The sequence below is a fragment of the Ceratotherium simum genome, chromosome 20 (assembly GCF_057802395.1).
Source record: "Ceratotherium simum simum isolate JZ-2026a chromosome 20, ASM5780239v1, whole genome shotgun sequence".
Classification (NCBI taxonomy): Eukaryota; Metazoa; Chordata; class Mammalia; order Perissodactyla; family Rhinocerotidae; genus Ceratotherium; species Ceratotherium simum.
The window spans coordinates 8346074-8372824 of NC_141919.1; the positions used below are offsets into that span (position 1 = coordinate 8346074).

The following is a 26751-nucleotide window of genomic DNA, read 5'->3' on the forward strand; positions in this document are numbered from 1 at the left end:
AGATGAAGAATCCCTTTGATTGGCTCATCTGTAGATTGCATATGGCCAATAAAAGGATATATGATTTTGAGTATATGTCACTAGAAACTTTGCAAACTGAAATGTGAAGAGGAAAAGAATTGTTAAAAAATTTTAAAACCCAGAATATCCAAGAGCTATGAGAAAGTTTCAAAATGTGTAACATGTGTAATTGCAATACCAGGAGAAAAAAGAGAGTGGAAGAAATATTTGAAGTAATAATGGCCAAGGATTTTCCAAAATTAATGACAGATTAACCATAGATTGTGAAAGCTGAGAAAAAAACAAGCAAGATAAATACTAAAAAACTCTATACCTGGACATATCATATTCAAACTGTAGGAAACCGAAAGATGAAATCTTGAAAGAATCCAAAGGAAAAGAAACACCCTACATCTATAGGAACAAGGATAAGAATGGTGGGCTTCTCATCATAAACCATGCAGGAGTGAAGAGAGTGGAACGAAATATTTAGTGTTGCAAGGGGGAAAAAAACACCAATGTAGAATTTTATATCTAGTGAAATTATCCTTCAAAAGTGAAGGAGAGGGGCAGCCCAGTGGCATAGTGGTTAAGTTCACACACTCTGCTTTGGTGGCCCGAGATTTGCAGGTTTGGATCTCAGGCATGGACCTATGCACTTCTTGTCAAGCCATGCTGTGGCAGGCGTCCCACATATAAAGTAGAGGAAGATGGGCACAGATGTTAGCCCAGAGCCAATCTTCCTCAGCAAAAAGAGGAGGATTGGCAACACATGTTACCTCAGGGCTAATCTTCCTCACAAAAACGAAGGAGAGATAAAAGCTTTCTCAGACAAACAAAAACTGAGGGAATTCATCAGCCGCAACCTGCCCAACAGTAAATGTTTAAAAAAATCCTTCAGGGAGAAGGAAAGTGATAACTCAGATCTACATAAAGGAAAAGAAGAAAAGGAGTAAATGAAAGTAAAATAAAAGCTTTATTTTTCTTATTCTCAATTGACCTAATAATAATAATAATAATGATAATGTATTAGGTGATTATAGTATATGCATAAGTGAAATGAATGAAATCAATGTTACAAGGGACTTAGATTAGTTGTAAATGTATGTTAACAAACTCTAGGGCAACCACTAATATATTTTTTTAAAGAAGAATAATCGATATGCTAAGAGAAGAGAGAAAATGGAATCAAATAAAATGCTTGTTTAAAACCAGAAAAGGCAGAAAAAGAGGGGAAGGAAAAAGAATAGGTAAAATGAATAGTCAACAGTTACAGACATTGTAGATAGTAATCCAAGTATATTTAAAAAATCACTAAATGTAAATGGTCTAAATTCACCAATTAAAAGACAGAGACTGTCAGAGTGGTTAAAAAAACAAGATTCAATTATATGTTGTCTACAAAACACCCACTTTAAATATAAAAATACAGATAGAGTAAAAGTAAAGGGACAGAGAAAAATGCACCATGCTAACACTAACCAAAAGAAAACAGGAGTAACTATATTAATTTTAGACAAGGTGGACTTCAGAACAAGGAAAATTATTAGGGATAAAGAGGAGGATTACATAACAACAAATAGGTCAGTGCTCCAAGAAGACACACAATCCTTCACATGTATACATCTAAGAACAGAGTGTCAAAATATGTGAGGCAGAAACAGGTAGAACTGCAGGGAGTAATAGATGAATCCACTGTTATTGTTGACTTCAACACCCCTCTATCAGAAATGGACAGATTCAGCAAGCAGAAAATCAGTATGGATATAGTTGACCTGAACAACACCATCAATCAACTTGATCTAATTGACATTTGTAGAATACTTCATCCAAAAACAGAATACACATTCTCTCAAACTCACATGGAACATTCACCAAGATAGACCACATCCTGGGCCCCAAAACACACTTTAACAAATATAAAATAGAAATTGTACAAAGTATGTTTTCAGACCATAATGGAATTAAACTAGAAATTAATTACAGAAAGATAGTTGGAAATTCCAAAATGTTTGGAGATGAAACAATACACTGCCAACACATGGGTCAAGGAAAAAGTCTCAAGAGAAAAAACATATTTTAAACTAAATGAATATTAGAATACAACTTATGAAAATTTGTGAGATGCAGCAAAAGCAGTACTTGGAAGGAATTGATAGCATTGAACACACCTATTTGAAAAGATTTAGTATCTCTGAGGGACTCAGGTTTACTTACCTTGTTGATGTGTCTCTGTTTGCAAAATATTGGCAAACAGGGATTCCTCTTTAGGTAGCAATAGCAACAGGAGAAGGAGCACCATCCCACCCAGGAAGGCAAGGATGGGAATACCTAGGAAGGTGAGCTGGAGCTCAACCATGGGGCAGTAAGGCTCCTCAGACAAAGAGGATGGTCCACATCATCAGAAGTGCATTGCTGCCTCAGGCAGCTGGACATTAAGAGTACATTCTAGACTAGAGTTCCAGGCCCACATCACAGAGCTTTACCACAGACACTAAAGGTTCTTGAGGGGAGGGGAGGGGATGACACAGGAGAGATTAACCTACAACCCTTCCCTCACCATCCAGCCCAGCAGATCTGTCCAGCCCTTTAGATACCTCCAACCCATCTTCCAACTCCACCCATTCACCATACCATGTTATTTACCATATATTGGTGAGATTTTCTCTTGATTCCACCTGTTACCCAGATATTACCTGAGACCCTTTCACTGCTTGGTGATCTCCCTTTGGACCCCACATCATCTTTGAAAGTCTGCTATGCGCAGGGATTTACACCCCCAAGATCTACTCTGCCCTCAACTACAGCTTCCTCTGTCATACATAATGTGTTTTTACCTGTATGAAACCAGAAATATACTCAGCAGCAGCCCCAACCCCCACATCTCCTCAAAAGAATCCACTTTCACAAAAAAGATGAGAGAGCAGAGTAGCCTGTACCCACGAACAGAAAGCATGAGAAAGAGGGAGACAAGGGCATGGCACACCCATGGACCCACGGCAAACAACTTAAAAATCTTTAGTGATTCTTGTTTTCCCAAAATCCCTCTTAGGCTGTTCAGCCCCTAATGTTCTCAAATCTAGCACCCTCCACCAATACAGTGTCTCACCCTGCTGCTCTCTCTTTCTTCTCTCTGCCAAATCCCCTCTCTTCCTGCAATATTTTTTATTTTTCCTTAATTTTACAGAGCAGTTGTGCTGGACTACAACCCACAGGACCAAACTCATCTTGATTTAGGGAGTGGGCTTCTCTTTAGCATAACTTCTGATGAGCACAACTGTAATTATATTTAGCAGCCCTTTTTGATTTTTTGAATCACACCTATGGTTACTTCTTCCAAGGAAAGTTTTTATGATTTTTTTCCCCTTCTACTTTCTATCTTTTAACCTAAATTCCTATTAGCATCTCTGTACCTTGTTAAACAAGAATGTCATTTTTGTTGATGGTGTATATGTATTTATTTCATCTCTCATGCTGGCTGGTCATTTAATAGTTGTAACCCTTACAGCTTCATTATTTAGTGGTTAACTGCTGAAATGAACCCCTGTGTCATTTCCTCCCTTTGCCTGTCTGCATTCCCTCACTGAGTCTGATGAGTCAGTCTGGGCCATAGATGCCCAATCCTTTCCCTCCCATGTGAGATGTTTTTTTTCCCTGTCTTCTTTCTTTTCCTGTCTTCTCCTGCATCCACAGCTTCACCATCGTCTCCACCCAAAAGGAAGGGATGCTTCAAGCCCACCCCTTTCACGTGCCCTCCCTCGACTGCAGGAGATGTCTCTGTTCAGAAAAATCCCTCCATATATCTTTACTTCTCTGGTGGTGGTTTTTTATAGCGAGTCTGGTCCTGACTGCCCCTAAGGTCCCCAGGACATACAATTGTGAAAAGTCTGAGCAAGATAAACTCCACCAAAAAAATTTCCAGGTGAGTGGGGGTTATAAGAATGGTACATTGAACATATTCTTCAAAAGTGGCCTTGTCACAAAAAGAAAGGCTGAGAAACTGATCTAGATTAAAGGAGACAACTTGTGAAGACACAAGACAACTAAATGCAGTATTGTTATTCTAGACTGAATCTTGTAAAGGAGGCTTAAAAAAAGCCACAAAGGACATTAATAAATTGACAAAAATGGAATATGAATGGGAGATCAGTTAAAAGTTTTATGCCAATGTTAAATTTACTGAAGAGGATAACTGTACTGTATGTTAGAGAATATTCTTTTTTCAAGAAACACACAAATATTCAAGGAGGAAGTATATGATGCATAAAATGTATTCTCAAGTATTCAGGAATGTATGCATAGTTTTCATTTGTGTGTGTTCATATAGAGAGAGAAAGGGGAAGGAGAAAAGGAGACAGAACAGAGAGACAGGAAAAAGATCACAAATGGCTTGAAATATTAACAGGTATGTCTGGATAAGGGGTGTGTGGTTGTTTACTATCCATGCAACTTTTCCACAGGTTTATTTCCGAACAGATAGATTTTAGAAATGGACCATTGACTGTTGTCCTGAATTTTACCTAACCTTTGAGATTTCTGGCTTTAATTCCCACAGCTGCCACCACTACCTTACCCAGACCTCAGAAGTGTGCAATGCCAACTTTAAAACAGTTGTCTCAGGTTCTGTCCCAGGCAAGAAACCGGGGGTCCTCTTTGCACATTTGAAGCATGCTAACATTTCAACAGGGCTTTACAAAATACTGGAAAAGAGCATCCCCCCCAAAAAAAAAAGATTTTTAAAAATTATTCACAATATAAAACGAAACAAAAGAACAAAAAATTCAACATGTTTACAGCATGAAACCCTTAATTTCTTTCTTATCTGGTGCCACCGGTTGTCGTCTTCTGCAGTTTTGAGGTGTGAATTGGTTTGCCGGCACTTCGTCTGCTCTGCTAGTCGGTTACCACTCCTCCAACAGGATTTCCATCTTCCAAAAATGTGTTGACATCCTTTGTCCTGTCCTCTCCTTGTCATCCTCAAGCACTTATTCTTTTTAAATCCTTTCCTTGTTTTAACAGCTGTACTGAAATACAGCTCACATACCATACAATTGACCCACTTAAAAGTATATAATTCCATGATTTTTAGTGTACTCACAGACATGTATAACTGTCACCACCGTCAATTTTAAAACATTTTCATGACTTCAAAAAGGAAACCTCATAAACTTTAGCTATCATCTCCCTCCCTCCTCATCAACCCATCTGTAAGCAACCTAAGCAGCTAATCTGCTTTCCGTCTCTAGATTTCCCTATTCTGGACATTTCATATGAATGGAATCTTATGTGGTTATTTGTGACTGGCCTCTTTCACTTAGCATGGTTCATCCACGTTGTAGCATGTATCAGTGCTTTTTATTGCCAAAAAATATTACATTTTGTGGATATACCACATTTTATTTACTCATTCATCAGTTGATGGACATTTAGGCTATTTCCACCATTTGACTATTATGAATAATACTGCTGTGAACATTTGTGTATAAGTTTTCGTGTGGACATATGTTTTCATTTCTCTTGAATATATACCTAGAAGTGGAATTTCTGTGTCATATGGTAACTCTCTGTTTAATTGAGGAACTGCCAGACTGTTTTCCAAAATAGCTGTACCATTTTTCACTCCCACCAGCAGCATATGAGGGTTCCAATTTCTCTACATTCTCACCAATACTTGTTATTGTGTGACTTTTTGATTCTAGCCATCGTTGTGTGTATGAAGTGCTATCTCATAGTGGTTTTGATTTGCATTTCCCTGATGACTAATGATGTTGAGCATCTTTTCATCTGATCGTTTACTTTTAATGGCATTTGGGGAAGGAGAGGAAATAAACAAGTGTGTTTGATCTTCTGTATTTAACTCGAAACACAATAGCTCATTGTAAATGTATGACAAGAAAAGATTTTCTTCTAAATATTTGAAAACTCTTACATAGTGATGTCAAGTCCTTATCAACATGTACGGTTTTCTACTTCTATACTCTTTGCTTGCTGTAGTTACTGTGTGATTAAGGGACTGCAACACTGCACTGCATTTGCTAAGTAAGGTTACTTTCTGTGTGGGGTTGAGGGAGGAATCCACTCAGATGACTCCTCAGGCTTGACTACAGGGCAGAGCAGAACTGATGGCCGAAGCCTCTAAAGCTCAGTGCTTTTCATCGCTGATGCTGTGTCCATCTGCTGTGGGTCAGGGTGCTCCACAGGTGGTAAATATCAAAGAAGTGTGAGAGCTATGACAGGGGCACAAAGCATACGTCTGGGAGACGGATGGCAGGATGATCCAATGAGCTTTTGCCCTTTAACCACAGTGTGGGAGATGGGCCGTATCACACATGCCAGAGGATAACTGTGAAAGCTGAGTGAGGGGTATGTGGGAAGTCACACTGCTCTTGCGCGTGTTTAAACATTTCTGTGATAGACAGCTTAAAAAAATAAAAGAAGTTGGAAGCCTCATAAGGAGAGGGAGGGGATGAGAGGATGCCCGGCAAGGGGGGCTCAGTCCATCAAGATGAGGGTTTAGGTCTCTCAATAAGGACTTTTCAGGAAGTGTAATTCCTTTGAGGTTAGGAAGGAAACTTGTTTTCATATAACAAGAAACAAGAAGGAAAAGAGGAACAGGAAAGTGTTTTTGTGAAGGTTTTTTGATGGAAAGTTCCTATCTCATGGCTTCTAGCTCCTCTGTGAACAGTGGTCAAACAGATCTGCTTAGCAAGTGGAAATGGCCTAAGTTTGAGGAAAGTGAAGGAGATTTGAAATAAATGAGTAGCATCAGAGGGGGAATGGACTAAGGAAACAGTGACCTAAACTCCATTTGTTTTGTTCACATGTTAGTAAGCATGGGGTAATTATTTGTGGAATGAATGAGTGATTTCCAGGTAGTGCTGGGGCTGAATTTATCGTGGCACCAGTAGGACTCAATTGTGAGATTTAATTCAATAGTGATCAGTTACTTATAGGAAGGCATTCCTGGAAAAGGCAGAGAGATGGGATTTTGCCAGACAGGAAGGATTAAAGGGGATTGGATGGGGCCAGTTTGTAGTGGAGCTTTTTAAATGTTGGTTACCTGGTTGACCATCAAGTCTACCTTGGAGAGGGGGGAAATGAAGACTAGAGCTTGGTGGATAGACGAGGAGTAATTGGAAAAATGAATGGCCTGGAGTTGAAAAATTAACAAGGGGCATATAAACCAGAAGAATCAGGGATGAGGCCAGAGGGTGGAATGTCAGCCTGTATTAGTCCGGATGGAAGAAGCGATCCTGTTGATAAGTTCTGGAGTGTGGCAGTGACTGCACTGGAGTGGAAGTAAAGGACCCTAAGACGAGATGATGTAGGGACTGAGAGGCTGGGCTATTGGCTGGTCATCCACATGGATGTTAGAGCCTCCACGGCCTCCTCACCTCCTCGGATTCCCTGCCCTGGGCCCCATCCCACCTTTTGTCCCTCCCAGGGCCTCCACAGCATCTGCGTTCTTTCTTTGACCTTAATCTTCAGACATTGGAGAGTCAGTGGAATAACTCTGGACAAGAAGATACAAGTGTGGAGTAAGAGAGGTCTGTGGTGGACATTGGTTTTGTTTTTGTCTTTTCTGTTAACACCCAGCATTCACAAGTCTTTCTGGAAGAACTACCTCAAGTGCCCTCCAGGACACTCACCCCATGTTTGAGTTGCAGTCTGTACAAGTGGAGTTGCCTTCCCTCCAGACACCTGTTGTAAGGATGGGTATGTGTGCAGTCCATGGTGAGTCCTCCAAATATCTGTAACCTGGTGCATATCTAGGACTCACCTCTGGTTCATGAGCTGCAGGTGTTCTGGGGGAGACCTACCATGGCTCCACCAAGGCCGTGGATATCAAAGGTGGCACCTCCATCCTGATAGGTGAACCGTATACACTAAGGGCAAGATCTTGTATATTTCTATCAAGCATGGATAGAAGGAGGGCACCAAGATCACCCTTCCCTAAGAGGGGGATGCTGTGCCTGACAACATCCCTGCAGATATTGTTTAGTACTCAAAGAACAGATCGGTGCCTTTTTGGTATAAGGCATAAGCATGCTGTACAGTGGTCCGATCAGCCTCAAGGAGGTGGAGCCTGGATCAGGTTGAGGAAGAGGGGGAGCAGGACAGGGTCACAATATGGGGATGAGGCGTAAAGCTTTGTTCCACCAGCAAGGCCATTCTTTCCCCTCTTCATTTTTACCCCTCCCCACTCCCTCTAAGGCATCTTTTCCTTACTCTCAGCTTCATTTTACCCTGGGAGGTAAGTGGCTGCCTGGTCAACGTTACTACCACTGGCAGCTGAGTGATGCTTTTGCTCTGCAAGGAAGAGTCGTCAATTGGCAGCCTGAAGAAATACCCAGGGAGGGGAACCACTTGCCCCAGATGCATTTCCAGTAGGGAAACCTCAGTGTCAAGTCTAAAGTATGCTTCCCCAACACATTACCGTGACCCTCATGACAGATTCTTCAGCAGCATCTATGCTGTTCCTAGCCCCTCCCCCACCAGCCCAGGATCCACTGAGGCAATATCCCCCAAACACTGCCACTCAGGGTTCATTGACCTGTGGGATCCTCTGGTCAGTGACTTCTAAATCATGATGAAGCCACTGTTTCTTCTTCATTGTTATTTTCTGAAAAATCTACCTGTCCTTGACCCTCTTCAGATATAGAAGACCTGTCTTCCCTACTGCTCTGAAGGGAGGGGAAGCATTCAGTGAGGGGAAGCTGTGGGCTGCTCTGCATTTTCGTTAAGGCTAAGTTAAGAATCAGAAGACAGGGCCCATCTCAAACTCATCAGGGAGGAAATGGGCTTTGGGGGGGCACATGATGCTTGTTTCTCATCAAGAGCTCTAGGGAACTGGTGACCTTTTAGAAGCCAGAGGAAGAAATTAGTAAGAGCTGAACTGACTCCTTCCTTTGCCTGAGCACAAGCCCTGAGTTTCTCGAAACCCATGCCCCCAACACAGTACACGGAAAAGACATCACTATTATTAGAGAATCATTTATTGGGGAGAATCAATATACCCCACAAAGAAGAAATTATTTTGGGGTAGGAAATTTTCCTCTCTGAAAATGCTGGAGAAGCATTTTCTGTTGAATCAGCAGAGACAGATCTCTGAACACAGTGCCTTCAGCAGTGATGAGAGTGGCCGGAGGTCCCTGGCTGGCTTGATGCCTGCACGTGGGGCCTGGATGGGGCACAGGCTCCCTGCAAGGCACGGATGAGGGATGCTTCTGACACAATAGCTGGTCCTTAAAGGCCACAGTTTTCTGGGGGCATCTGTCCTCGTCTCTGCTCTGTCTAGGACTTGGATAACTCTGGCCAGCAAAGACAGCTTTCTGGCGGCAGGACTTGGTGTTTGTCACTTTACAGGTGGGAGCCCTGTAGTTGGAAGGATGCCCCTGGGTGGGCTCTGCCTGGGCGTGCACTTCTGCCTTCTGCTGAGTTTTCCCAAACTTCCTTGGGGAGGGTAGGGGCTCTCGAAGACAGGTGGTATCTATCACATGCCGATGCCCCAGTTTCTCCTCTGGGAACTTCCCAGTGTCTGTCATGATCTTCTGAGCTGTGGTCGTCCCAGTAACAGCAGCTCTCCTTTTAACTAAGCCTCTGCTCTGCGCAGATGAAATGGGGCTGCGCTTTTCCTGGGAATTTTCTTGCCTTTTGCATTTTATCCTGGGATGAAGCCATTGCAAAAAGTGATTCATTTTTTTCCTGAAAAGGCTTTCAGGAGGAGCCTGTTCCTTCTGTGATGGGGCCTGGGAAGACTTGCTCCCAAGCGTCTCCTGTAGTGCCATGTCCTGAGTTGGGAAACTCTTCCTTCTAGGTTGGGATGTCCCCAACCCTGCGTCCCCTCCACCACACTCTTCTGCTTTGGGGCCCGGAGTTCTCACTCTCTCTGCAGCTGGTGGGAAATTCTTATCCTGGCACCTCCTTAAGACATGTTTAGGGACCCAGCACTCCTGCCGCTGCTCCATGCTGATTCCTCTGTCCTCCAAATGGATACGCAGCACCTGGGAAGCTCCCATGTCCCCAGTGGAGACACCCTGGGCATGAGTCAGTGAGGCCTTGTAAGTCAAGCTCTCTGAGGGAAGGGGCCTGTCAGTGGGTTGCCCTTGGGCCTGGCTCTGCTCCCTCTTCTCCAGTTTAGACTTTAATTCGCTCAACAGCTGTTCTTTAAGGTCTAATGATTTAGGATCTTGGAGAACTGGTCTTCTTGGTGGCGGGCTTTCAGTGGTCACAGTAGTTTCTACTTTACTCTCATTCACATTTATCATTTGGGAGCTTCCTGGCTTGCTGGTTGTCAACATGTCACCAGTTTTTGATTGAAGAGCATCGAGCTCCTTGGCCCTGAATATCTCCCTCGACACGTTGAGCACGGAGAAAAGTTCTGACTTCTCCATCTTTTTGGCCTGTCGTGTTTCTACTCCATCCTTGGAACTTACTCTCTTCCCCTCTGGCTCATGTCTGGCCCCACCTTGCCTTGCAGGCAGCCTTGGGGGGCATCTGTTGCCTAGTTGAGTCTGTCTCTGACTTGCTTTGCCTGTGATGCCGTGTGTGACAGGCAGAAGAGTCTGTCTGGCACCCTTACTTCTCTGAACATCCTTCACAAGCTCTTGGTTGATACCAGAGGGTGATTGTCTCAGGGCCCCTTGTCCTTCCTTGCCCACAGATGAGGTGGCTGGGAGAGGATGATCCAGGACCAGAGCTGAATTTGTTGTTCCCACTTTGTCTCCATGAACAGATTTAGAGCTTCCTCTAAGGGGCTTGAAGCCCCCAGATTTGGAATCCAGCTCAGAAATAAGGTTGGTTGAGGAGGGAAAGTGGGAACAGGACAAAGACTGGGATGCGGCATCTTTCAATTTAGAGATCTGTATGGATTCAAGGACCCTGCAGGGAAGGCCACACAGCATCCTCATACGAAACCTTTTGATATGGGCTTCCAGCATCTGTTGTGCACTGGAATCAATGAAGGAAAGCTCCTGGAAGGTATCCAGGGAGTAGTCCCCACCCAGTGATGGTGGCAGACTTCTCTGTTTTATTTGGGTGTGGGATTTGTCAGAAAGCAGCAATGTCTGCTTGATAGCATGCCATGAACTATGCACAGTCCCAGGGAGCCGACCCTCATTGATTTCCTCAAACTTCTTGCTCAAATGTACTTTCAGGACATTTTCAAGTTGTTTGTGACCTAGACTCCCTGCTGAGGCCCTTGAATTTTTCCCTGACAGACTCGCCATGTGACTACTTAGGTCTTTCTCAGAGTCATACCCCAGATCCTTATCTGAAGAGCTCTCTGGGTCACTCAACAGATGAGCTTTTGGGCTATTCTCTGGGCTGTGTCCCTGATCCTTCCCCATGCCCTTCTCTAGCTGAAGCATTTCTGAGCCCCTCTCATGGCAGCTTCCCGGATGACTGAATCCAGCATTTAGATTTTTGGTCACAGTGACCCATGAGAGTCCATGATCACTCTCCAACTCAGGTATCTGTAAAAAATTCCTCGGAGGCATCATCAGTGACAGAGAGTCGTGGATCCTGCGGGGCAGGCCCCACTGGTGTTGGTTGAGCCTCTTTTGAAGGTGATCCTCTCGTTTCTCCCGAAGCTCATCTTGGAGAGGAAACTCTCCAGGAAGGATGGAGACTGAACCATGGGCCTGGGAGGCCTGGAGGTAAGGAGAGTTGGGAGCTAAAGGACCAAAGTCCTCCTGAGATCTTTGGACCACAGAGGGTAAACCCCGCAAACTTTCCTGTTGCTTCTGCAACACATTTCGTTCCAGATGTTGAATTTCAGATGCGATGAGAGACTCCGATTCATTCTGCCATCTATGGAAACACACTCCACACATCTCAGTCTTGGGTAGAGGACCAGATGGTGGGATTGGGAGTAGGGATTGAAGGTGGGCCTGGGGCTGGACCTGAGTGAGAGGTAGGGGCTGGGATTGGGGCAGGGTTTGAGGCAAGGGTTGAGGCTGGATCCCAGGCAAGGACAGAGGTAGAGGATTGGAAGGTACTGGGGAGTCATGGCCTGTAGAGGCATTCGAGATTCTATTGAAAATAAAGATTGAGGAACAGTCACCCGAGACATGGTCAGCAGAGGGCAAGGACTCGCTGTACAGAGATGGGAGACCCCAGAAGAACTCGACACGTTTTTGCTGTAAATGGCCCTCTGAGGTCTTAGGATACGGGGGCTGCTGGTGCACGTGCAGCTCCTTTGGTTTGGCTTTGCTGCTCCAAAAAGGAAGGGAGGCTGCTGAGTCATGCTTATGAGCAATTGACCCCAATGTTTTCCCTGAAGAGTTTAATTGGTAGTCTGGCCTAAGTTCTTTTGGAACAGAACCCCTCGTCTCTTCTTTTTCGTTCCCCATGAGGAAATCACTCCTCTTTTGGACTTGTCTTTCCAGGAGTGCCAGGGCATCAGGGCTGAGAAACGAGAAGTTACCAGACTCTACAAGGTCGGGGGCAGGGTCTCCCCCAGAAGAGTCCTCTGAAGAATGGAGGGCAAGAAACTCTTGATTGACATCACATTGTGCCAAGGTAGAAGGAAACAAGTCTTTGGCATGAGCTTGCCATGAGGAGAATTCTGAAGCCGACAGGCTTGAATGGTCAGTGCCTTTGATTGTTGGTACACAGGTGCATGACCCACCAGGGCTATCTGGAGATGAGTTCTCCAGAACAGGCTTCAGTAAGATGGAATTCGAATTCAATTGAGTCACAGTTACAGCACAAGGTGGTGGTGGTGAAACAGACAGGGTTGGTGGTGTGTGATGATGAGCCAATGAATCCATGGGATTCACTGTCTGGGACAGATCTGGTAAGGGAGTGATATCTTGGGAAAGGGTGAGGTCAAGTGAGAAGATGGTATGCAGAGACAAAGTGGCCTCTGGTTGGAGAACAGGATCTGCTGTCTGAGTACCTGGTGTTGAGAGAGGAGAAGAGGCAAGGGGTTGGGGTGGGGAATGGTCCACTGGGAATTTGGAATCCAAGGGAGGAAAAGGCTCTGGTGGCAGAGAGGGACCTGGTGGTGAGGGTGAAAGAAAGTCAGCTAAGGGTGTCATTGAATTAGGTGAGAGAATGGAGGGGGGCGGTGAGGAAGGCTCAGGCAGAGTGGCTGGTATTAGGTTTCCTGGAGGGACTTCTGAGAAGGCAGAGGACTCAGTGAACAATGACTCAGTCACAGAAGCTGTGGAAGCCAAAGAAGACACAGAGAGAGTATCATCTTCTAGGTCCTCCATGAATAGCAGCCGATTGACCTCTGCAGTTGTGCTGTTACACACCTCACAGGAGGAGTCTGGACATAACAGTTGACGAATGTGGGCGGTATTATGATGCTGGCCCAGGGGGCTGTGAGAGACAGGAGGTACAAAGCTGCAGCCAGGACCAGAAGAAGGAAAGGAGGATCTACTGGTCTGGCAGGGAAGGGGCCACTTGAAGCCTGCTGCCCCTTCACATTGTCCCACATCCATGACTTCACAATACACTCAAGAACCCTCACCCCAAGGCCTTCATTCACATACCTGTTCCTATGGTTACCCCCTCCCATGACTAGGGCAGGCTGCACTGAATCCCTGGAATTGCATAGAATATGCTAAAGAGGGATCAGGAAAGAAAGAGAGAGACTAGTTACCTTTTCAGAATAGCAATCAGCTTCCTTTCCTCCTCTGTTTCCCTCTCGTAATATCTCCAACCTGGGAAACCAGAACAGTGGGTTTTGGAGGGAGTAGGGAGAAGCATGGGTGTTAGACAGGAGTCCCTTTATAGGAGACCCTTGGGATATTAGACTCTGAAAGCCCGGAGAATCAATAGATGAGGTCAAATCATCGGTGATGATATTAACAAGGTTCATATGTGTATGTTGCTTCATTTGTAAAGTACGTTCACATACATTATTTCATGTGATGCTCAAAACCACCATGTGAGGAACTCAGGTCAATGGTTACCTCAAAGAGGAATCTGATCATCCAGGAAGTCAAAGTACTTTCACAAGGTCAGGAGACAGAAGTTCTGACTCTCGACGTCTCACATGGCCACCTATTAGGCAACACCCATTGCCCAGGTCCATCACTGCTTCATGCCCACAGGCGGGCAGAACAGGAATCTGAGAAGTGTCTCAGGGTTCTGACTGCCTTCCCATGAACCTCTTCTCTGAGGGCCCTGTTTTCTGAGAGGGATGGTATCTAGCAACTGACATCTTCAGAGATCATGCACCTGGGACCTCATGGAAAGGACAGGAAGGGTCACCCTTGGAGAGCTCAGGGGGAACAGGCAGAACTTTACCTCTCGATGTTCCGCCTTTCCTTCTCCTCTTGGCTCTGCCCTGACGCTGAGAACAAAAAGAAAAGAATGAGGGGCTGGGGCTCATTTCTCTCCCTTCTCTGAACTCTAGGAAACTCCTAGAGGTATCCAAGAATAATATTACTCTCTATTTTAATTAATAGAACTTTGTGTTCCCTCCTTTAATTAATTTTTAAAGGTGATAAAATATTTTCAGTTTTTCTTTTGTTGGAAAACTCAAAGAAGCATTTTTGTCTATGAGGTCCACACTTGATATTCTCAGTCAGAAGTCCTCTGCTCAAGGAGGGTGTAGCATCTGAGATCAGCAGTCCCATCTGTGCCCCCTCAGATAGGACCCTGTATCCTGGGACAGAGCTTGGGCTCCAGCCTCTGCTCAGAGGCTCAGCCCTGCTCTCCTGATCTGCCCAACATGAAGGAAGTTTTGGTCAAGTGATGCCTGACGTGGGAATGTCACTCATGATCAAGTGCTGGGAACTGTCTTCTGCAGAGATCCCAAACTCTCTAAATAACCCAATCCAGGACTGCAGAATCACTGAGTTTGGGATTTTATCCTAGAATCCTCCTCCACACCCGGCTGGTCTGTGAGCTTTGAAGGGAAACAGTCCCAGCTGAACCCCTACCCCTGCGTGGCCTATTCCCCTGGAAGGATCATGTTCTATCCTCTACTCAGACTTCCCATCTTGCATGTCTCTCTGAGCCAACCAAATTCATTTTAAAATGTGGGAATAGAAAGGGAAACAACAATAAAGAGTCCCTGTTGGGGGCTTGCTCAGGGCTCCTTACCTTTTGAAAAGCTTTGGTCTTCTGGAAGGTTGGTAAAGTTGGAATCCCCACCAAGTAGCACAGGAACAGAAGGAGCAACCCCAACCCACACAGAAAGGTGAGGTTGGGGTCGGTATCCAAGAATGTTGAGTCAAAGCTCAGACAGCACTCCATAAGGCTATTCAGAAATGAGAGAACATTCCATTGACTGAACTCCATTGTCTGAATCGCAAGACTGCCTAAGGCAACTGAGCTCTGAGAGTGCGGGCACTTGACTCTAGTCCCAGGCCTGCATCACAGAGCATTGAAGAGTCACAAAGGGTTTCAGAGGGTGGTGGAGGGGACAGCATGAAGAGGTGTGCCCGCAGCCCCTCCCCCACCTACCAGCCCGGCAGATCTCTCCACCCCTCCTGGGCACTCTGGGTCCCTCTGCCCTGCCTGCCATCCTGTTTTCCAACTCCAGCCTTTCATCATATCATATATTTACTTTAATGAAATTTTCTGCTTGTTCCATCTGTACTCCAGATAGTACCTGCATTCTCTCTACTGTTTGGAGAACCTGACTTGGGTCTCACCAATTCTGTTGCCTTGAAAGGCTGAAATGCTGCCTGGAATTTTTGCCTGTCTCCAGACATTTACACTCAGGATCGTATACATCCTCAAATCCATCTTTCCTATAGAATGTTTTTGTCTTACATGAACCCAGATATAGAACTTAAAGTTCTTCTACCCTTATTTAGTTTTCTGAATGTTCAAAAGCAAATTTTAGTTTTTTGCTTTAGTCAGCCTTTACCATCTTCAGTCAGAGAGGCTGACTCAAATAATTAAAATGAATAAGTCCTTATTCAGCGTTCACAAAACTAAAATCAGTACGTGTGCATCACTTAACGATGGGGATATGTTTTGAGGAATGTCATTAGGCCATTTCATCATTAAGCAAACATCGTGGAGTATACTTACACAAACCTGGATGCTATAACCTACTACACACCTAGGCTCTATGGTACTAGTCTTATGGGACCACCATCATATATGTGGTCTGTTGTTAACCAAAATGTCCTTATAGGGCACATGACTGTATTGGGGATGGAGTAGCAGCATCGGTGATGTACAAGTGAGGTTTGCCAGGTGGCCAGTTCCTCAGTTTTGCTTCTGTTGCCACCTCTAGAAATTAAAGTCATTTTGAGAAGATGGCAGTGGTTGTGCTACTGACTGTAGCTGAATCTGTCTAGACTTTAGTTTCACAATGGAACAGAGGACTTTTCTCCCTAACCTCTAGGACACTGTGAAATTTAATGATACCATGAGGCTCAGTGCAGTGGACTTTGGGGGAGACATTGCTCTGTCATACAAGCTGAGACAGTATGAGACACTATCTACCCAAAGACTTTGTATTTTAATGGACTTCTCAAATCAACTTTTCAGAAACAAGTTCTTTTTGTAAGGCTAGGATTTCATTTAGAACATGAGTGTACCTAATATTAAAATAGTACTTTCTGATCTTACATCAAATTTTCCAAACTTTTTTATTTGCGCCACTGCTCAATAAATTTCTAGTTGCTGGAGGGAACACGAACGAGAAAGAGAGCCTTTGTTGAGGTTTGGGGGTAAAGATGGTTTTCCAGAATATTCCATGATGATTTGAAAATTAAGAACTCTATGCATGACAAGGGCACGTTTGCACTGCACGTTTTCTATGAGACTTTTCTTATTTCCCTCTAGGGCTTTCTCCACTCTGCCCTATGGATTTCTACAACATTTTCATATTTGGCAATTGTTCCTCATTGAATGAATTATGACTATGGCAAATCTTGTATTAAAAATATTTTAAAATGAATAAAGCGATTCTATTGTTAGATGTAACTGCTTTATTTCTTCACAAGAGATGCCATAGATCTTATCTGAAGTTTTAATAAATTAGAAAAATCACCAGCAAGGAATAAGGTTCTGATTATTCAAGTGACCACACTAACCAAAGACTGATCCACCCATTTTTTTTTTACCTCTTCCTCTGAAAGATGCTCATCTCAGTCCTAGTTTGTCTAATAGAGTCTAAATCAAGGATCAGCAAACTATAGGCCAAATCCAGCCAGCAGCCTTTTTCTGTGAGTAAATTCTTACTGGAAGGCAGCCCCGCCCATCCACGTGAGTGCTGTCCACGCTGCTTTTGTGCTACAGCAGCAGAGTTGAGTAGTTGCAGCAGAGAACACATGACCCGCAGAGCTGAAGACATTTACGGTCTGGCCTGTCATAGGAAAAGTGTGCTGACCCTGGTCTACGATATGTTTCTATATATTCTTTGACTATCCGTTAAGCTCTGAGCCCCTTGAAAGCACAGACCAAATACGATTTCTCTTTGTATCTTCACTGCTTATCACACTGTCTTGTTGGAAAGAAGTGCCCAAGTTCAGAAAGAATGAAAGTAACCTAATCTACCTGTATAAATAATCATGCTCCCCGCACCCCTACCCTTAAAGAATATGGGAAAGAACCATTGAAACCAGGCATAGGGTGATTACCTATCAGGACAATTTTGGGTTGATTTTCAGGAAAATCTGTATCAACAGGGCAAACTGACCTTGGTGGGCTGCAGAGTTGCTTCTGTTCTCATTCCAGCAATCCAGCGATGAGAAGGCAGGGATGTGAGGGAAGGACCGATGCAACCTTTCTGCCCCAAGAGCATTTTCATACCTAGTGATTCCCCATGTGTATTTGTAAGGATGTCCCGGTGTCAGGTGCTGGGTGGCTTGGGTAAGGACTAGCTAAGTGAGCATGCTGGGATATTCGTGTCCCCCACTCACTCATCCCAGCAGAAAAATTCTGTTTTGACATTTGGTAATACATGAAAAAGGAGGTTTTGGGGAAGCAAATGTAGCCTGTTTTCTGTACTCTTTCTACCTTTGTTTTGAATGCTGTTGGTTGACTTTCCCTACATATGTAAGTCTGGGAAATGACTGGAATGTAAATTAGTTTTTAAAAAGGTTCATAGATCTAATACTTGAGTATGAATTGGAAAAGGCTCAGGAAAATACTCTTGGCTCATTTCCTTAATGACCAAGCCAGACATGGCAAATCTGTACTAAGTTTATTACCACTCAGACCCCTTATCACCCTTCTGCTGTCAGGCATCACTAATAGATCACTGTGTTCTTTCAAACAGAGCCTCAGAATCCTTCTTAACATATTCCAAGTAGCTGCCACCAATTAGTCAGAATTGGCACATGAGATGAAACCTTACTTTCCAAAGCTGGTTTTACGTATTTCTAAATGTGAGAATCTTATTCCACGTTTTATTTCTTCCTTAGCTCCTCATGTGGTAATTGATTCAGGCCTGAAGGCAGGAACTGGGGAGGTCTGGCAAACCAAGGCATTTTCATCAGACAGCAGAGCACAAACAAGGTGTGAGGTGACCAGATGGAGTAAAGCAGAGTGTGCACTGGAACATCACAGGCAGTGAACTTGGAAGAGGAGGGAGGAGCCAGGTTAAGGTGGGCATTGGCGTTCAGACTGAGACATTTGAATGTGATTTGGAAAGTCAGTGTTCCCAAAGGCTGGTAAGGGTATTGGGGTTCTCCAGAGAAACAGAACCAATAGGATAGGATGCGTATACGCACACACGCACACACAGAGATACACACATAGAGACAGACAGACAGATAGACAGACAGAGGAGTGGGGATGGGGATTTATTTCAAGGAATTGGCTCCTGTGATTGTGGAAGCTGGCAAGTTCAGAATCTGCAGTCAGGCCAGCAGCCTGGAAATTCTGGCAGGAGTTGATGCTGCAGTCTTGAATGTGAAGGCAGTCTGGAGGCAGAACTTCCTCCTCTTCAGAGGACCTCAGTCTTTCTCTCAAGTCCTTTGACTGATTGGATGAGGCCCACACACATTGTGGAGGGTCACCTGCTGTACTTACACTTGACTGATTTAAATGGTAATCGCATCTAAAAAACACCAGAACTGCAACACTGACTGGTGTTTGACCAAACAGCAGGGCACCGTAGCCCAGCCAAGTTGACACACTAAAAATAACCATCACAGTCAGCACAGGTGATTTTCTGTGACAGATATGTATGTTTTAAAATTTGTATTAAATATTTTAATTTCATTTACACAAAACCTCTGATTTCACAGAAATTATTGGTTAGAACAAAGATAAATTTATTTAGATAAAGCCATTGATTTAAAGAAAATTATTAAATAAATATTGGGCATAGATGTGTGTATGGAATTTGGTGAGTATATGAAGGTCAAACTGAAATGACCGAGATTAGAGAATGGCAAGTGACAGAGAATTGCTATTGTTGACCTTAAACAATTTCTCCAGCAAAAACGGATTTGTTCGGAATCAGCAAAGAATTGCAGTTCAGGGTCTGTAGCCATGACAAACCAGGTACAAGTCCCTGGCAACTAAGTGAGGAGAATATCTTTTATAGAGGGGACAAGGAAGCTGGGAGGGCTATTGTAAACAATGAGTCCATTGGAGGAATTGAGAGTTCAAAGTGCAGTGGCTCTTCATTGTCTGAGTTTTAACAGTCTCTCATTGACTGAGCTTTTTTGCTGGGCAAGAAGAGGAAGTCTTGGGGCCGGCCCAGTGGCGTAGTGGTTAAGTTCTCGCGCTCCGCTTCAGTGGCCTAGGGTTCGCAGCTTTAGATCCCAGGCGTGGACGGAGATACCACTCACCAAACATGCCGTGGTGGCATCCCACGTACAAAATAGAGGAAGATGGGCACAAATCTCAGGGCTAATCTTCCTCAGCAAAAAGAGGAAGATTGGCAACGGATGTTAGCTCAGAGCCAGTCTTCCTCACAAAAAAAAAGAAGAAGAAGAGGAAGTCCTTGTTCTTTCTCTTGGGCTCTGCTGTGATGTAGGCTATAAGACGTCCCCCTTTTGGCCTCCCAGCTCCATTTTAATAAGGTTTCTGTTTATTAATTTCCACGCTATACTCCTGTAACAAGGAAACGTCACAAGGAAATGGGTTTTAGGAAGATTAATTCTGCTGCCCTGAACAAAGGCCACAGGCAGAAAAAATTCAACAAATAATAAATGTGAAAATGTTCTTTTTTGTTATAGTGATAAAAATAATGCGTTTTCTAAAGAAGCTCACTTTTTGCTCTATTTTCCGAATGTAAGTTTCCCAATCTTCTATTGTCTTTTTAAGAAATTGCTTCTGCAATTTTTTTTTTTTTTAACAAATAGAAGTTTTAAATTTTATGTAATCTGAGCATTTGATCTTTTGCTTTATGATTTCTTAAGAGGATTTTAAACTTAAGAAGTCATCCTTGGTTTTAAATTCACAGACCTAATACCTTCTTTGAGTGGGCATCTGGAAAAGGATGTGTTTAAAATATTTAATGTTTAATGTATCTTGGATTTATTTTGTTATACACTATGAAGGATGAGTCTAAATTAATTTTATTTCCCTTAAATTCTTACCCAGTTATTCCTGCACAAGTTAATGAGTAGTTCTTCCTTTCTGGTGATGTCACTTTTATTTTCTAGCAAATTCTTATATAGAACGAAGTCAATTTCTAGACTATCTGTTACGTGTTATTTATCTATATATTTTTTTTCTTCTTTCACTAGTGTCTTATTTTAATTCTCATAGCCTTACAATATATTTAAATATCTAGTGTGGCTAGTCCCATCTCATATTCTTCATTCAAAATTTTCTTTGATAAACTTATCAATGTTTTCTTCTTGAGAACATCAGAAGCTAGTCAGATTCTCCAAAATTTTCACAGAATGTTAATTGGATTTTGTGTAAATCATTTTGAGGATTGTAATGAATTTATGTATAATTCATTTATGTATGCATTTATGCACCTTTTCAGTCAACTTTTGATGTTTGTAACTATAAAGCACAGATAAGACTAGAATCAATGAATTGGTCTAAAATAATAACAAACATTGTATGTCAGTTGCCTCCTTCACTTGATAACTTAGATGTACAAAATAGCCAAATTGAATTTAATTCCTTTTCATTTTTGCACCTAAATGTCTGGTCGAGATGTAATCTGACAATCAAGGATCTAATGACTGGCCTCAGGGAACAGAATAAAAGAAAAAGTAATATACATTGTCAGTGAGTGGATTTAGAAACTCTTGAAGGGTAGTCCTACCATTTCAACTTTTATTTCAACTTTCATTTTAATTCCTTAGTATTTCAAGTGGAACCCATGATCACTTTCTCTGAGGATCTGCACCTTGGGTGTTTATAAATTTTTTTTCTCACTTCCTTTGCCCTCCTCATGCTGGTGGTATGTGTGCAGCTGGTTCTCCTGGCCTGGCTAATTCTTGATACTCTTGAATGTCTCCTGACAGCATAAAGCAGTGATCAGACAGGTTGAATGATTCACTGGAAGTTGAATCTGATCTCATTTTAGCCACGTGTAAGAGGCAACCTCCTTTGAACTAGAATTGTAATGCTGGAATTATCTGATTCCTGCAGGCCTCTCTTTCTTCTCTGCCCTGGTGAATGACTGCTAAAGGAATTTAAAGCATGTAAAATAACAATACATGTCTATTTGTTGACTTGGCCATTGAACTGGACGTCTTGCCTCCTTGCAGGTAAAATTAAAGAGAGGTATCACCGATTCAGATTTTATTTAAAAGGGCAAAGCATTTAAGTGAATTCACTCAAGTTGCTTCATGATGCAGTGGTGTCTTATTTCCCTTTAAACTAGACTTCCAGCTGTGAACCCAGATGTAAAAGCAAAACAAAACAAAACAACAACCCAATCAAAGAAATCTCTGTTTAGCTGCAAAGACTGTCGACCCGAAGAATAGAGTTGACATGATGTGATTCTTCAGTTCACTGATCTGAAGAAAAGGAATCCTTTATTTGTGGCTGGCTAAGGAAGGCCAGTTAACAAATGCAGAAAAGCTGAGAAATGGTAGGAGAAAGTGGAGAAGCAAACAGGAGAAGAGAGAAAAACTAGACATAAGAAAAGTGTTAGGAACAAAAGAAACAGCAAACTTCAGAGTTGGTGCCAATGTTGAAGAAGATTCTGGTGACCACTGTCACATTGCTGGTCCCCAGTGAGCCACATCTCCCACTATTTGCCCTGGTCCGCTCACAGTCCCTCAGTTGGGAGTGTGACTTATTTTAACTAACCAGAGGTAGCAGAGTGATGCTGTATCAGTTCTTGATCTAAGCCTTAAGTTCTGCTTTTGTGCTCTTATGAGCCCTGATCTGCCTCATAAGAATTTTGTTACCTGCTAGAGCTATGTGGAGAGGCCATAGGAGAAGCCACATAAGAGGGAGAGGCCCTGAGAGAAAAGCCTAGCTGTCCCAGTGTCCCAGCCAAGCCCAGTCCCCTGCTGACCTACCAGCTGGATGAGTCCACATGAGTGACCGTTGGCAAGATCAACAGAAGAGTCACCCAGCTAAGCCCAGCCCAGAGTGCAGAATTGTGAGCAAATAAAATGTTCCTTGTTTTAAGCCACTAAGTTCTGGAGTGATTTGTTATACAGCAAAAGATAGCTGCTGGTATGACAATGGAGGAGAAGAGTAGGGATCAAGACCCAGTGACTTTACTCTCTGGGACAGCATTGTGTAGAGTGAAGACGCAGGCCTGGGACCAAAGCATGCTTGGTTCAAATCCTTACTTTGTCACTTTTAAGCTCTGTGGCCTTGGTCAAGTTATTTAATCTCTCTGGGGCTTAGTCTTATCTGTAAAATGAGAAAAATATTTCTTCCCTCACAGGATAGTTAAGAAATGAAATAAGTGAAAGTTTGGGGCACATAGTAAGTAAGTACCCACCAAACATTAGTTCTCTTCCACTTCCTCCCTGTGGTTCTCTCGCCCCCTGAGGGGGTGAAAGTGATCCAAACTACATTAACTCTGAAGGGTGGTCTGGGACCTGCTAAAGGCAGTTCTGTCACAGGTGAGTTTTGCACTGTGTGTGTGTATTTGACACACATTCATTGTGTTTATATGAAAAAGAGGTAAACTCCTAAAATACAACTGATGGATTTTTTTGAATGATGGCAGATTTTGGGGCCACCGCTGGAGTCAATGTGCATTTGTGTCTACATCCCAGACCGTCTATACCTGCTCCTCTGGAGGACCACAGTTGCTTATTAGACTAAGCGTCAGTCGTCAGGGAATGTTGAAGTTACATTCAGCTTGTTTTATTGCAGAAGGCATGGAGGCATATACTATATTGCCATCAGATTTTCATGAAAAAGCATTACTGTCTCAGTTCTATACAAAGTTCACTTAGGCAAAAATTGCACATTTTGAGACAGTGCTAGGTAAAATCTGGTGCTTGTTGAGTCCTTACCTTCATGCTAGAAGGTGATTTAGGGCCCTGGGAAGAAAGAAGTCCCATATTGAGTGTCTAAATTAAAACTGTGCTGACACCAAGTTTCCAAGCCTTCTGAGAGAAAACACACACACACACACAGACACATGAAAGAAAGGATTGAGGAGAAAAGAAAGAAACTTCCCCTGGCCTCAGTTTCCAATCTTTAAAATGAGAAAGCTAGACTGGAAGGTTCTCCAAGGTCATTCCAGCGCCAAGTGCAGCAGACCTCTCAGATCCTGTGCCTGTGTTAGCCCTCCGTGGACAGTGAGATTGACAACACCAGTTGCTCTCCAGCAAAACTTTAAATGCAGAGCTTTAATTAGAAAAACAATCAGAATATACTTTCAGATTATGTTTTTTTAAATTTTATTTTTAAAACAAATTTTAATTGTGTTTTTATTGTTTCCATTTTATTTTGAAAAAGAAATGAAAGCCACAGTTTTCCAAATTGCTGCACGTGTTTCCTTACCATACAACTGCCCTGGCAAGTTAAAACAATTTTCTAAAATGTATTTTTAATGAGAAACTTAGATCCCTGAAATTTGTCTTAAACATGTTTTTCCTTCAGACGTCTCCTAGGGCTCTGGAGTTTCCATACCTCACTGTCAAGAGCAGGGCAAAGGAATTTGGCTGAGTTTAGCAGTTACGTTGTGTTAGTCTCGCTCAAAGTTGTTTTTCTCTTAATGACTTAGGAGAGCCATGCAAATGCTTTGATTCTATTAATAAAAGTGCCAAAAGGGAGGGTAGGTGAATGCCCATGTAATGTTGAACCTATTAAAATGGCCATATCCAAAGCTTATGCAGAGTACATTCTTACAGGGACTCTGCATAAGGGCCAGTCAACGTGGAAAAAAGCATGAGAAAATAGGAGAGCTAAAATGAGTCTGAGAGTGTCCCTCCTCTCTCCAGACTAGGTCCCATGATTATAGTGGACATGTGTTTTTGCCCCCTCTCATGGCAAGAGGGAAAGATCACCCCAAAGTTCTGTGTGCCTCCAGAATGCTGACTTGCCTGCAGGCTTCACAGTGGAGCATGTACATTAGACCACAGTTTCTCAAACTGTCTGTGGTGAAGGACTAGTTTGCTGCCTCTCCCACACCCCCACCCACTGTGGGCTGATACTTGTGTAAAATACAATAAAAATGAATCACTGGAAAAATGACACACAAAACAAAGACCTACAAAATATAAACCTCAATTTTTTATTAGATTTAATTGTTCTGTCAAATCTTAATAAAAGTTTCCAGTCATCAATTTCTATAATTATCTTGTCACAGATGGTAACAAAAATGTGGGAACAGGCACTGGTCCACATTACCACACTTTGAGTAGCACTGACTTAGACGAGACCAATAGTATTCTCTAGTTCCCAGTAATTATTTCAGGGGTGTTTTTATGACCCGAGATGGTCGCCTTCACTTGAATGTTGGAACTTTAGTTGAGAGCACTGGGATAACAATTCTCTGTTTTTCCTGGCTGATGCCATCATGGGACCACAAGAGAAGTGACTTGAGAACGAGTTAACACTAAGAAAACAGAACCAAGGGATGGTGAGTCAGAAGCTGAATTTACTCCTGTATTGTGGAGAAATATAAGCCAATAAATTAAAATTTTTCTTAAGCCAGAATTCATCCGGTTTTCTATCATCTGTAGGGAAAGAGTCCTATGTGATACAGTGTTTAATTTGCATATTTTTCATGAACTCAACCAGCTTCTCTTTTGCCAGTCATCTTTCCAAAACGCAGATTTGAATATGCCATTATTCTGGTTATGAAAACCTAGCTTCCCGTTGCCCTCAGCACAAGTTCAAGCTTCCTAAACTGTCACTCAGAGTCTTTCACAATTGAGTCTTCTTCTACGTTTTCAGCCTAATTTCTTGCTACTCTCATTCTCAGGCACTTACTTTGTGTTTTAGCGTGACCAGACATGTACTTGCCATCTGTTAGAGGTTTGCTCACGTTCCCTCTGCCTGGATTGCACTTTCTCTTCCCACGCCCTTTCTGACTTCCCAAGAATAGAACCTTGAGAACATAAGGTGTTCATTATTTGTAAATGTTAAGCATTAACGCATCACCATCACTCCTGCTGATTCAAGGGCTAATTTTGAGAGTATTGGCAGGAGGGCAAATTGATGCACCTAGACATTTGATAAAAACTGCATTTAGACCCCAAAGATCTCATTTCATAGGGAGTCTAACATGGTTATACTACCAAATTCTCAGAAAGCAACAAGTTTAGACAAAGTGTGACTTTAAGTTGTTGCAAAAATGAATAAGCAAGAAACAAAAACATACATCCACACCAAAACATGTACACAAATGTTCACAGCAGCTTTATTCATAACAACCAAAAGGTGGAAACACCCCAAATGTTCATCATCTGATCGATGTGTAAACAAAATGTGGTATATCCATACAACGGAACTATAAAAAGAAATGAAGTAACCATACATGCTACAACATGGTTAACACTTGAAAATATTATGCTAAGTGAAAGAAGCCAGATGCAAAAGGCCACATATTGTATGATTCCATTTATATGAAATGTCCAGAATTGACAAATCTATGAAGTAGATTAATGCTAACCTAGGGCTGGGGGGGAATGAGAAGATTGGAGGATGAAGGCTAATGGGAACAGAGTTTCTTTTTAGAGTGATGAAAATGTTCTAAAATTGATTGTGGTTATGGATGCACAACATTGTGAATATACTAAAAGCCATTGAATTGTACGATTTTAATGAGTGAATCATTTTGTTTGTGAATTATGTCTCAATAAAATGGTTTGAAAAATAAAAAGAAAGCTTAGAGGAGCTTTATTCATAGTTGCCAAAAGTGGGAAGCAATCAAGATGTCCAAGGTGAATGGACAAATCAACTGTGGTACAGCCAGACAATGGAATATTATTCAGTGCTGAAAAGAAATATTTTCCAATGCATTCTGGAAAAGGCAAAACTCTAGAGACAGTAAAAAGATCACTGGTTGCCAGGGGTTAGCAGGGAGGATGGGATGAATGCACAGAGCACAGAGGATTTTTAGGGCAGTGAAACTACTCTGTATGATACTACAGTGGTGGATAGCTGTCATTATACATTTGTCCAAACCCATAGAATGTATGACACCAAGAGTGAACCCTAATGTAAACTATGGACCGTGTGATTATGATGTGTCAATGTAGGTTCATCGATTGTAGCAAGTGAGTGTCCCACTCTGGTGGAGGAGGTTGTGCATGTTTGGGGCAGGGGGCATATGGGAACTCGATATTCTGCTCTGTTTTGCTGTAAACCTAAAACTGCTCTAAAACATAAAGTCTAAAGAAAGAAGAAGGAAGAAGGGGAAGGGGAAGACGAGGGGAAGAGGGGCAGGGGGTGGAGGCAAGGAGGAAGAAGAGGAGGGGAAAG

The 26751-nt window shown here is 42.8% G+C and overlaps 1 protein-coding gene and 1 long non-coding RNA gene across 4 annotated transcripts in view; one reads left to right on the top strand and one right to left on the bottom strand.

Moving 5' to 3' along the window:
• The window catches only part of LOC147914352 (uncharacterized), a 47100-nt gene extending 20354 nt beyond the window's left edge, over nt 1-26746 (top strand). For 2 of the 3 annotated variants that reach the window (XR_015555373.1, XR_015555372.1), the window contains 2 exons: nt 12390-18530; nt 21493-26746. This is a non-coding gene — a long non-coding RNA (uncharacterized LOC147914352). The remainder of the gene's footprint in view (nt 1-12389; nt 18531-21492) is intronic. The other variant, XR_015555371.1, reaches the window with a different exon arrangement.
• On the bottom strand, nt 8986-15261 carry LOC101389683 (spermatogenesis-associated protein 31D4-like). Its single transcript, XM_087444423.1, has 4 exons — nt 15064-15261; nt 14263-14308; nt 13613-13673; nt 8986-13329 (listed from the first exon to the last, which is right to left on the bottom strand). The coding sequence occupies exons 1-4, from the start codon at nt 15259-15261 to the stop codon at nt 9033-9035; spliced, it is 4602 nt and encodes a 1533-aa protein (XP_087300549.1). The 3' UTR covers nt 8986-9032.
• Nucleotides 26747-26751: the final 5 nt, after the last annotated feature.